Below are 12,386 nucleotides of genomic sequence, written 5' to 3' on the forward strand. Positions count from 1 at the left end.
ATTTGCTGTCATTGTTCTTGACTTTTGATCCTGGCTTTTGGTTGTTGGTTGTTGCTGTTGATACTAGCACTAGTGGTAGTAGTTGCTGCTGGCAGCGACAAGGCGACAAGCGACGTCAACGTCAGCAACAAAGCAACAAAGCCATGAACAATGGACACCGAACAGCCAACAATAAGCGCAGTGTGTGAGTTTGTGTGCTGCTACCATACCATAAGCTTTGTGTCGCTTTCACTCGCTTGACTTTCCCCGTACTTTTACCCTTATCTCGACAACGAAAAAGCCAAACCCCTCCACAGATTCCCAGTGCAGTGCATTAAAATTAAAACCACACAACGGTTGGAGGGGGATGGGAGCATTAAACGGTTTCGGGGACTTAACAAATTGAATGGAGATTACTTTGATTGTGGCCAAGAAGATTGGAATTTATATTGAGCTGTGACTGTGGGGTCAAGTTTCTGGGTCATCTATGACCATTGTGGAAATTCCCCTACTACTTCGACTGAAACCGTATACATATGAAAGCTAGCCACCTAATTAAATGCTCCTTATCAAATATATTATTGTATTTAAAAAAAAACTCCAAAACTTACAATAAAATATTTATTAAATGTTGATTTACATTTAATCGATTACCTAATAATAACAAAAGAATAGAATATTACAGAATATTTATTTTCCCATTTTATAAGTAATGAATTAGTTCATGCTTTACGGTTTTCCTTTGTGGCTCAACTCAACTAAAAGCAGTTAGTTCTTCTCCTTTTATTGAAATAAATATTTTAAAGCTTGTTATTTTACCCTTATACCACCAGGCAATATCGATTAATGAATATTCCACCGTCTTTTGATTGTCTTATCTCTGCTAAAGAGCTATGAACTGGTTGCACTTCGGCGAGCAATGGCTAAGGGCCCTTCTATCTTCGCATAGTCAAGTGTCCATTCTTCAGTACCTTTTTAACCCCTTTCCACCCCTTTGCCACCCCAATTCAAATCCCTTTAAGCCCCCTTCTGACCAATCTACTAACTCTTACGCCTTTGACGCACTTGAGACATTTGAAAAGTTTCACCTTTGGAGAAGTTCGCTTCGCTTTTAAATTGTGCGCTTAACAAGTTCGTTTCCGGTCCCTTTTTTTTTGCCTCGAACTCCTTTCCGCCGTTCTGTTGTTGCTTTTCTTTAAGCTAAGCCTTCTTTTTCGAATAATAAACGACGAAAAGTTTCAAATAGCGGAACATGTTTAAAATGCCTGACGTGCACACCTTTCCAGCACTTTTTTGCACCTTACTCGAGGACCCCCACTCCATTTTGCCCATTTTCCACAACACCTTCTCCATTTTCCACAGCCCCTTTCATTTATTCTTCTGGGCAAACGTGCATCGGCAAATGCAAACAGCACCGAAAACAGAAAGCGACAGGCAACAAGCTTTCACCCAACGCCCACATTCACCCCTTTCACCCCCACACCCTTTCTGTTGTTGTTTGGCTGTTGGCAAACAGCTTGCATGTCGTTGCACACGAGTAGAACCTGAGAATGGTTGCCAAAAATAAAAAAGCCTAACGGAAAACAAGAAATGAGAATGGAAATGAAAATGGAAAACCAAAACTAAGACCCACGAACAACGAGTTCAAAACTTCTAAATGCCCTGCAGCTTAAGATCTTGAATTTACTTCTTTAAATTTATTAGTATTATTTATGTCAACAGAAATACAAACAATACACACAATAAAAGTAAACAAAAACCTTGCCAAATAGTACAAATTATGATTTATTATTTTCTTGTATTAAATTGAAAATAATTTACCATAACAACATATTGGTTAAAGTCAACGGCCTAAAAATACCGCATTACCACCGCTCCAAATAGCCCATAAAACTCCAGTTTTCAATGGCAAAGGGTATTGCAAAAAGCAAATCACGAAAACATACCAGCAACTCACACAAATTGTGCACGCAACTGGCCAAGGTCGCTTAGGGCAGGCCAGTTGGTTGTAGGTTGGCCCGCCCCGACTATAACTATCCGTCCGTGAATCTTTCAGCCCGGGATTTGCATAATTCGACTCTGCGGCGGCCGTGATTCCCGATCCCCCGTCCGTCTGGCGATTGATGGCCCCGGATCCGAATCCGAACCCAAGTCCGGGAGTGGCAGGTGCATTTCCAAGGCAAATTGGTCATATGCAATATAATTCTCGCAAATTTAAGTGCTTAGGCCCAAACAATTTAAAGATGTTTAAAAACATGTTGCCAAAAGGAAATAACACTAACTCTTACATGTTGGAAAATTTCGATTACAAATATTTATTGTTATAGTATTTTAAAGTTCCTCCAGGCTTAATAAATAAATGTATCTCTTTTTAAAAATCCTTCTCCAATTGAAATAACTCTAAAATATGTTGAAATATTATAGAATAGTATACGTTGAACTATTATTAATATTTAATATTAAAGGATTTTATAATTCTTCAAGTTTTGCTACATAAATGTATTTCTCATTTCAAAAATCTTTTCCAAAAGAGTTGAATGCCTTGTGAATAAGTTATTTATTAGTTATTTATTTCACGTACATTTTCATTTATTCATATTCACTTTGAAACTTTGAAACTTTGTCAGTCGAATGTCGTTCGTGACGTCAGCCTAGAATCCAGTTTCCCATTCACCTTGCACAGCCTGCGGCGCCTCTCGTTTGACGGCGTTGATTGAATCATGTTGACACGCTGCCCCCAGAAACCCCACCCCCCTCCACCCCCCTGGCCGTACGCAACTTTATCAATGCTATTTCCCAGAGGGGATTCGATTTGGCCGTGGGCAGCACACAAACTTGCGGCTGTGCCAAATAGAGACTTCAATCTTTGTGCCAGGACCTACAAAGTATGGTGAGGCTCGGATGGGATACAAAGTCAAGACTTTAGTACCAAATGCTGAGATTTCCGGCTTAGTTGCTAAACCAGAACACACAAGGTATGGCTAGACTTTAGAGATTTCCGATTTAGTTTTTTACCCAACGCATACAAGGTTTGTTGTTACGAAAGTATGTGAATGTTGTAAGACAGGAGATATAGCCAACAAATTTCAATGCCAATACAAATTATATAAATTTGGCATTTGCTTGAGAAAATTTCTAAAATTCCTGTGAAAAAAAATTAACTACTGAATGTTAGACATTATAAAAATTAAGCAGATAAATCCCTTGCCAAATAATGTGCTACACAAAAGTCCTGCTTCGATATTTAATCATTTAGAAATATAATCAAAAAAATGGATTGTGCCAGTGAAAAGGAGCAGAGTTATCCCCCAGTTGTTCCTGCCAGATATATGTCCATGGCCTTCTTGTTAAGGTGCACGAACTGACGTCTGCGAGGAATCGGTTGAATATGGGGCAATCGGGTGCCATTGACGGCATTCAGACTCAGATTGGAGTTGGGATCGTCATCGTCGTCGTCGAAAGGGGTTTCTGTGCTTTCCGAGGCTACCGGTGCCTCCAATTGCGTTCTGGCTCTTTTTGCAGCTGCCGCGGCACTAGTGGTGGGTCCTCCGTCCTGGGAGGAGCTTCTCCCTGAAGATGGAGGCACATTTGCGGCATTGACCGTGGAACTAGACCCCTTGGTCTCAGTGCTAGTCAATGTCGAACTGTTTGCAGCCGCAGCCCGTCTTCTGCGCTCCGCGTGCATCTTCGCATTGTTGTTCTTGAGATTGTAGAGCCTTTCTAGAGCACGGTAGCAGGACAAACAGAGTGGCTGTGAACGGAGCTCGGAGTTTATCCGTTGGCCGAACTTGAGCAAATGCGGATTCCTCAGAACGCGGTACGGGGTCCTCAGCTTGTGATTTCCCAGGCCGCACCATCGTCGTTCCACATGCGGTGTTTCATCAGCCATCTGCAGTTTATATAATAATAATTTATTATTTTTCAATCCAAAATCTAGAAATTTATATTTACCTGTTACCGGTTATCTGCTTCAGCTTGCTCTTAGAATACCAAACTAACTTATGCTGACAGTTTAGGCACAGCCTACAATTGATTCCATTTGGAAGTTTGAAGTTTGGATGAGCATTTTGTTAAACATTACATTTTAGGGTTGTTTTAAAATCGCCACCTGATTTGTTAAAAAAGTACATTTTTTATAAGATTCTAAGCTCTCTTGATTTATTTATTCAATATTTAATGAACTCTAAACACTATTATAACGTAATGTATAAATTTATTTTATTTTTTTACTTACTTTTTACTTTCTCAATTGGCTTACTTAAATGTAAAAAAATCACCATTTGAAATTATTCGTAAATTCATAAAAGTGCACTTTATAATAATTATATCAGCGTTTCGCTGCGCTTCTTGATGTATTTATTTATTTTTGTCGCAAAAACTATTTGCACAGCAAAATATTACTTTATTAACACTAAATAATATTTAGATAAACGTGATAAACCATTATACTGTTCATCGTATTAAATGTCTTTATAAGATTAAGAACCCTCCTCGGCGATTCTTAATGAACTCACGTAAGGAGTGTTAAATTTCCTTATTGCAGCCAGTGCACAATGGGTTTAGTTAAGTGTCGAAAAATGTCAATGGGACAATTGGTTGTCCCAAAGGTTGGTTGGTTGGTTAGCTTGCAGATGCGCAGCTGAGGAGTGCGGCATGCATAACCGGGTCCTCATTGAGGACTGACTGGGTGGCGAGTGCGAGTGCAAATGCACTCCCTCAGTTCAAGGCTCCTTTGGCATGTGTGTGTGTGTGTGTGTGTGTGTGTGCATGCCTTAAATTTCCTTTCGCCATCACATTAATTCATAAATTTCAGCATGCCGTTGTTGACGCAGCTAAAAATAGTCCGAAAATAACAGTGTGGGGGGGGTGGGGGTTGAGTCTTGGGTGCAGGGAGGTCTTGGGAGGTCTAAGGACTGAGGCTGACGTTGCCTTGACCGGACAAAGCGAAAGGCACACACTCACTGTGCATATGTCAGATACCAGGACACTCGCATATACGATCCCCAGGACGAAATTGTGCTTCGATTTTCGGCCTTGCATTGAACTTCAGTCATCGCCATTGCTGTTTCCGTTTCCGTTTCCTTTTCTTTTCCGTTGTAGTTTCAGTTTCAGTTGCACTTGTAGTTGCACTTGCAGTTTCAGCTTTTCGACTTATGCAATCCACCTACAGAACGATGCGGAAGTGGGTGAGACTCGTCTTGACTCGACTTGACTCGACCCAACTTGACTTCGCTCGACTTGAATCGAATCTACTCACGTTGCGACTTGTGGATACATATGTATCTTGTAAATAGGTCGCTGCAGCAGAGCACCGACTCATCGACATTGGCGGCATCTAGAAAGGAGGCGACAATGACGTCACAACCGCATCAGGCCGTGCCGCTGACCTATATACATGCTCGCAAGTGCAACAGAGAAGAACACCGAGTGAGTGAGATGGATAGAGACAGAGAGAGAGAGTGAGAAAGAGAGAGAGAGAGAGAGAGACGAGCGTAAACGTATGCATAAATTGCTAACTGACATTTACATATAGTAGATAAACAACAAAATTGTTTCCATGTACTATACGTGGATGGATATAAATAAAGAACAGGCCTTTACTACCACTTCTACTGCACCCAAACTGTTTGTTGACATTTAGTTCGGAGCACGGTACGAATTTACCTCTGCCGGTCTTTTCCTCCTCCATCTCCCGCACTCTCTTTTTGCGGCTTGCAACACCTTCTGACGTCACACCGAACGATATGCCAATTTGTGATTGCAATTACAGGTCATGACATGTCTATCGCTACGGAACAATATCCATAAGCCTGTTAACAGTTGGCATTTTTATACCCTTGCAGAGGGTATTATAATTTCAGTCAGAAGTTTGCAACGCAGTGAAGGAGACATCTCCGACCCTATAAAGTATATATATTCTTGATCAGCATCACTAGGCGAGTTGATCTAGCCATGTCCGTCTGTCCGTCTGTCCGTCTGTCCGTCTGTCCGTCCGTTTATATGCAAACTAGTCTCTCAGTTTTAAAGCTATCTGCATGAAACTTTCCCAAAAGTTGTCTTTCTATTGCAGGTAGTATATAAGTCGGAACGAGCCGGATCGGACGACTATAGCATATAGCTCCCATAGGAACAATCGGAAAAATAAATGAAAAAAAATTATAACTTTGCTGTTTTTTAATTTTTGTTTAGTTCTTCGACATATAGTAATGGTAAAATATTTCCGATTTACGGTTTAAATTTCATCAAAATCGGACGACTATAGCATATAGCTCCTATAGGAACAATCGGAAAAATAAATGAAAAAAAATTATAACTTTTCTGTTTTTTGATTTTTGTTTGGTTCTTCGAGATATAGTAATGGTTTAATATTTCAGAATTACGGTTTTAATTTCATCAAAATCGGACGACTATAGCATATAGCTCCCATAGGAACAATCGGAAAAATAAATGAAAAAAAATTATAACTTTTCTGTTTTTTAATTTTTGTTTAGTTCTTCGACATATAGCAATGTTTAATTATTTCAGAATTATGGTATAAATTTTATCAAAATCGGACGTCTATAGCATATAGCTCCCATAGAAATAATAAAAATATATAAAATAACTATCTAATAATTGAGCTGCAAATCATCATAGTTTCAATGTTTTTTTTAGCACATACTCAAGTAAATCATAATTTAAATGTTTTCAAAAGTATTTAATTAATGCAATAGCTGCAAGGGTATATGAACTTCGGCTTGCCGAAGTTTGCTTTCCTTCTTGTTTTTTTTAGAAAAGGCACTTTAAAAATATCTAACAAAATTGAAATATTCGAAAAACTTAAATATACCCTTAAAATTTAAGTTTCTTGACTTTGGCAACTCTGGCCACTCAATGAAAATAATTGCAATATGACCTTTCTCTGCGCTTCTCAATCGCCAATTGACTTTCCAAGTTTGGGGATACTTCTCTTCAATGTGAAAATATTCATTTATTAAACATATAACTTAAATAACTCTAATAACGAGTCAAACATATTAGAATTCATAAACAAAACTAATATAATCGACTTACTATAAAACCATACAAAATATTCATTAAGCTCACATTCTATTGATTATAGGTTTAGTATAGGTTAAGCAAGCGCTTATGAATCAAACATACACTATTAATCTCTAAATAATTAAATTTAAATAAATTTAAGTTTTGTAGTCACTTCTTTCAAAGAGACTCAAATATGTATATGTTAAGTTGGCTCTCAAACCAATAAATTACTTTATTTAATAATGTTTTTTCAAAGCCATTATTATGTTTACCACATGTCCGACCATAAATATGAAGAAGTACCGCGGCCGCCGCGAAAAGATAGAGTTGCAGACGGCAAAGATTTATGCCGGCAAACAATTTGTCCGAGCAGGCAATCGCCATTATTGCAGTCGAGTGAAGGAAATAACTGGTGTGGGCGGTGGATGATGATGAGGATGAGAACGACGAGGCTTTCTGGCTTTCTGGCTTTCGAGGGTGGTATTGTGCACTTACACGCTTAATTAAATGCCACGGCACGGCGCCAGAAAGCAGGCAACCTGCCATGCAACGCCAAAAAGTTGCCAGGAGCGGCAGTAGCAGCAACAATTGCAACTGCAACAACTGCAACAGCAGCAACAATTGCACATTGTCAGCAACATCAGCGATAAGGGCGGAAAATGTTGGGCACACTGCCAGCAAATGGGTGTTTTTTGGGTGGTTCATTGATGATAATGATGACGATGATGATGATGATGATGATGATGGTGTTGCTGTGGTTGAACCCGACTCGTTGGGTCCTTTTTATATGCGATTGTAATACAATTTCAATTACAAGTGTAAACATAAGTATATTGCCGGCGTGGGCGTGCTGTCCATATATATATATATATATTTATATATATATATACATATATATATATATCTGTATATCTCTATACATATATGTATGCATGTGAAGTGCAATGAATTTAATTTGAGTGAGGCCTAAGCCAAAGATAGCAGTTTAGTATAGAGTAGTATGGTATAGCATGCCATCTCCCCGTGTCGTTCTATAGCCTCAAATGGTTGGCATCGCAATTGCGAATTGCAATTTGAAATCGAGAAAGTGAGGCTGAAAATCCCCGACTGCCGCCGGCCATGCAATATGCATGGCCATTGAATATTCAATGGCAGAGAATCTGGAAATTGATTCGAGCCGAAAAGTAATTAAAGACCAGGCCACTGGAGAGCTTCAAGATCGAAGGCGTTGAATAATGGAGATGTGACTTTCACTTGCCAAGAAAGAAATTCGAACGCCGAAACTTGAACATATATTGTATATATGAAATGGCTGTGGGATAAGTAATGGTAAAGTAATTGCCGTCTGGGTTGCCTTAAATATTCAGTTGAAAGTTAAACGACATGCCTTGATTGAGTTGATTAAGTATTGACTGACACCAAGATAAGTAAATTGTATCTAAATCTTGAACTGAAAGCTTCTTCTCCCCAATTTACCTGGATTAAGTCCATGTTTACTAATGTTTTAATAATAATAATGTTTGAATATTAATAAGTGACATGTGTTTTCGTTTGTACTAACTGCATACGCTTTCTCTTACAGGTCTTTGCCCAAATTGAGCAGTCAAGACGAAGAAGGGGGGGCTGGTCATGGCTTTGGTGGCGGACCGCAACACTTTGAACCCATTCCTCACGATCATGATTTCTGCGAAAGAGTCGTTATAAATGTGAGTCGCCAAGTTGAAAAATAACATCGTAATATATACAAATTCAATTACTATTACTACTTTGTCATATAGGTAAGCGGATTAAGGTTTGAGACACAACTACGTACGCTAAATCAATTCCCGGACACGCTGCTTGGGGATCCAGCTCGGAGATTACGGTACTTTGACCCGCTTAGAAATGAATATTTTTTTGACCGTAGTCGACCGAGCTTCGATGCGATTTTATACTATTATCAGAGTGGTAAGCATTCAGTCGATATTCGATATTCGATATACCAGAACCTAAAACCAACGACAATTTGTTTTATGTATAACCACCGGCTAATGTTTCTCTATTTCTCTTTATCCTCGTCGTCGCCGAAACAACAAACAATGAATACTTGACTTTATTCACACACCGCCACCCACCCACCCACTTACACCAACCACCACCCCCAAAAACACACTCATCACCATCACGTTCATCCACAGGTGGCCGACTACGGAGACCGGTCAATGTCCCTTTAGACGTATTTAGTGAAGAAATAAAATTTTATGAATTAGGTGATCAAGCAATTAATAAATTCAGGTAAGCCCACGTGTTGCCCACTAGAAATTCCACTACTCCCTTACAAAAAAAAAAAAAAAAAAAAAAGAGTGATAAACAAGGTCCAAAACAATAACCCAACCGAAAAAAATAAACAGAAAAACTAAAACAATCAAATAAAAAATGCAGAACAACAAATTGGTTCGGTTTGTTCTTTATTGGTAGCACGGCAAATTTTCTATCGAATCAGTGTAATGAGGCATGCAACACGGCTAACAGACCGACACACGCACATAGACATAGAAATAGATCTAGACTTGGCTTGAATACAAACTTACATACCTACACATTGCGTTGGCTGGACGTGTGGTTCAAAGGGGAACTTATTTTATTTTTCAAAAACGATTGTATTTATTAATATTAATTTAGTTGTAAATTATTATGAAATATTGTAAATTTGTAGTTTGTAACTATAAAATAATGTTTAATAGGATATTTATATTTCGAAACCATGAAATTGTAATTTTAAGTTTCATCTAATACATGTATAGTTTGTTGGCAATTTTTCCCTTAAAACTAATGCATCTCCAGCTTTGGCGAGGTAGAAGCAAATTTAATAAGAAAAAAAACCACAGATATAGAAGGACTGGACCCTGGACCGAGGTCAAAAGCGAAAGTGAATGTTAATCACTTGACCACCAGCTTAAAATTTTGTTGATACGGCACGGGGGGCAGTGTGGCCGGACCCGTGGAGCGGAGATGGAAAACGGATATGCAACCGAGGCAAGGACGATCAAGGATCCGGCGGAATGCAGCCTACTTAAACTTTATTAACTCTTTGCTGATTGCCAATGCCAATGCCAATGCCAATGCCAAAAACTAGACACACCTAAGCTTCTTGTACGGCTTTAAATCCATATCAATTTTAAGTTTAGCTTAGCTTTCGATCAAAGCAATTTTGCCAGCTTCCTGTTATAGTTGCGAACCAATAAATTAAATCTGTGCCTAAAAAATACGGAAAATACTTAAAGAATGCCACACTCACACAGACCTACACACACACCAAAACAAAAAAAAAAACACCCCCACACATTATAAACGGAATGAGAAATTGTTATGAATATCTAATACTAACAAGAGACCATCAATCATTGCTCTATTTGCAGAGAGGATGAAGGCTTTATTAAAGAGGAAGAAAGACCATTACCGGATAATGAGAAGCAGAGAAAAGTCTGGCTGCTCTTCGAGTATCCAGAAAGTTCGCAAGCCGCCAGAGTTGTAGCCATAATTAGTGTTTTTGTTATATTGCTATCAATTGTTATATTTTGTCTAGAAACATTACCCGAATTTAAGCATTACAAGGTGCGTACGAATCCAGCCGAAGGACCTCCAAGGGATACATCTCTCTCTCTCTCTCTCTCTCTTTCTCGTTTTCGTTCTACTTCTTTAAAAATTAACAGGTGTTCAATACAACAACAAATGGCACAAAAATCGAGGAAGACGAGGTGCCTGACATCACAGATCCTTTCTTCCTTATAGAAACGTTATGTATTATTTGGTTTACATTTGAACTAACTGTCAGGTAGGCCGCTCACTTCCATTCCAAACTATTAATGCGTACACCTAGTTATAAGCTAAGCAAACGAAAGAGAAATATTAGTTTGAAATTGAACTCGAATACAATATCTCTCTATCCATCTATAACTCTGTTTCTAATTGAGTAAACATTAATTGATTTGCCGTTCTCTCCTCTTTTGTCTTTGATTTGATTTGATTTCATTTATTTATATATATATAAATATATATATATGTATATATATATATATATATACATATACTCGTGTATATTTCTCTGTCTGTTGTTTTGCTTTTATTCGACACTCATGGTTTAATTCAACTGTTTCAATCTGAATTCTTCTTTCTCTCTCTTACATCTATATTTCTCTCTCTCTCTCGCTCTCGGTTTCTCTATCGCGCTGTCTGTGTGAATCTTTAAACCAAACCAATCGCTGGTCGTTGTATCGATTTTGTGTGTGTTCAGGTTCCTCGCATGTCCGAACAAATTAAATTTCTGCAGGGATGTCATGAATGTTATCGACATAATCGCCATCATTCCGTACTTTATAACACTAGCGACTGTCGTTGCCGAAGAGGAGGATACGTTAAATCTTCCAAAAGCGCCAGTCAGTCCACAGGTATGAGATTTCTGTTTGCCCAATGCCAACTACACATATATCGATATTAACCACTCACACACGACCACACACACTCACTTGCATATACAGTTGAACCGATTAAAGTAATAAGTGTTGCCATCATCATTTATGAGTTGCCTGACATGAAAAAGGGGTTGCCTGCCCGCCCCAAACCCAAGAAAACAACACAACTTTCAGTCAAAACTTTTCATTTGTTCCAACCTCAATCGACAATCAACCCACTGATCATTCCACATCCCCACTCCAGATCCCAGTTTATCGATAACTTATGACCAGGTTATGTTCATTGTTGTATATTACCGATATTACCGATACTAACACAAACCAACATCTCCTTACTCACCTCTATATACATACAATCGAGCTATGTAAATGAACATCCATCATATATATATAAACGATACACACCAACATACATATATATATATGCATACCACCTATAACATATATATATATATATATATTTCGATAAAATTTTTAGGACAAGTCATCGAATCAGGCTATGTCCTTGGCAATATTACGAGTGATACGATTAGTTCGAGTATTTCGAATATTTAAGTTATCTAGGCATTCGAAGGGTTTACAAATATTAGGACGAACTCTGAAAGCCTCAATGCGGGAATTAGGTTTACTTATATTTTTCTTATTTATAGGTAAGTTCCATACAGTCAAAAAAAAAAAAACAAAAAAAAAACCTACCACATTTACTTATCGATTTACATACAAGTTTTATTCAAACAACAAAAAACAAAAGAGAAATACTGTAAAACGACTGCGACCATCCAGACAGACTTTTCACCCCTGCTACCCTGCACCCAAAAGCCCTATTTCTAATACTACTTCTCTCTGTCTCAATGTCCCGATACACACGTAATTACTATAACTATATCGATGCGAGAATCCGCTTTTCGATCGCGAATTAAAACAACCACAAAA

General features: G+C 38.3%; 2 protein-coding genes across 13 annotated transcripts in view; one reads left to right on the top strand and one right to left on the bottom strand.

Moving 5' to 3' along the window:
* Positions 1 to 12,386, top strand: part of LOC128265985 (potassium voltage-gated channel protein Shaker) — a 75,163-nt gene that overhangs the window by 39,111 nt on the left and 23,666 nt on the right. For 10 of the 12 annotated variants that reach the window (XM_053002248.1, XM_053002247.1, XM_053002241.1 and 7 more), the window contains 7 exons: positions 8,585 to 8,708; positions 8,781 to 8,949; positions 9,180 to 9,276; positions 10,401 to 10,596; positions 10,695 to 10,816; positions 11,276 to 11,429; positions 11,932 to 12,103. In XM_053002248.1, coding sequence (XP_052858208.1) covers positions 8,585 to 8,708; positions 8,781 to 8,949; positions 9,180 to 9,276; positions 10,401 to 10,596; positions 10,695 to 10,816; positions 11,276 to 11,429; positions 11,932 to 12,103 — 1,034 coding nt within the window. The remainder of the gene's footprint in view (positions 1 to 8,584; positions 8,709 to 8,780; positions 8,950 to 9,179; positions 9,277 to 10,400; positions 10,597 to 10,694; positions 10,817 to 11,275; positions 11,430 to 11,931; positions 12,104 to 12,386) is intronic. The other 2 variants (XM_053002251.1, XM_053002250.1) reach the window with 1 other exon arrangement.
* Positions 3,204 to 4,013, bottom strand: LOC128265987 (uncharacterized). The gene is made up of 2 exons (XM_053002253.1): positions 3,931 to 4,013; positions 3,204 to 3,868 (listed from the first exon to the last, which is right to left on the bottom strand). The coding sequence occupies exon 2, from the start codon at positions 3,866 to 3,868 to the stop codon at positions 3,281 to 3,283; it is 588 nt and encodes a 195-aa protein (XP_052858213.1). The 5' UTR covers positions 3,931 to 4,013; the 3' UTR covers positions 3,204 to 3,280.

Source organism: Drosophila gunungcola, unplaced genomic scaffold (assembly GCF_025200985.1).
Source record: "Drosophila gunungcola strain Sukarami unplaced genomic scaffold, Dgunungcola_SK_2 000205F, whole genome shotgun sequence".
In the NCBI taxonomy this organism is placed as follows: Eukaryota; Metazoa; Arthropoda; class Insecta; order Diptera; family Drosophilidae; genus Drosophila; species Drosophila gunungcola.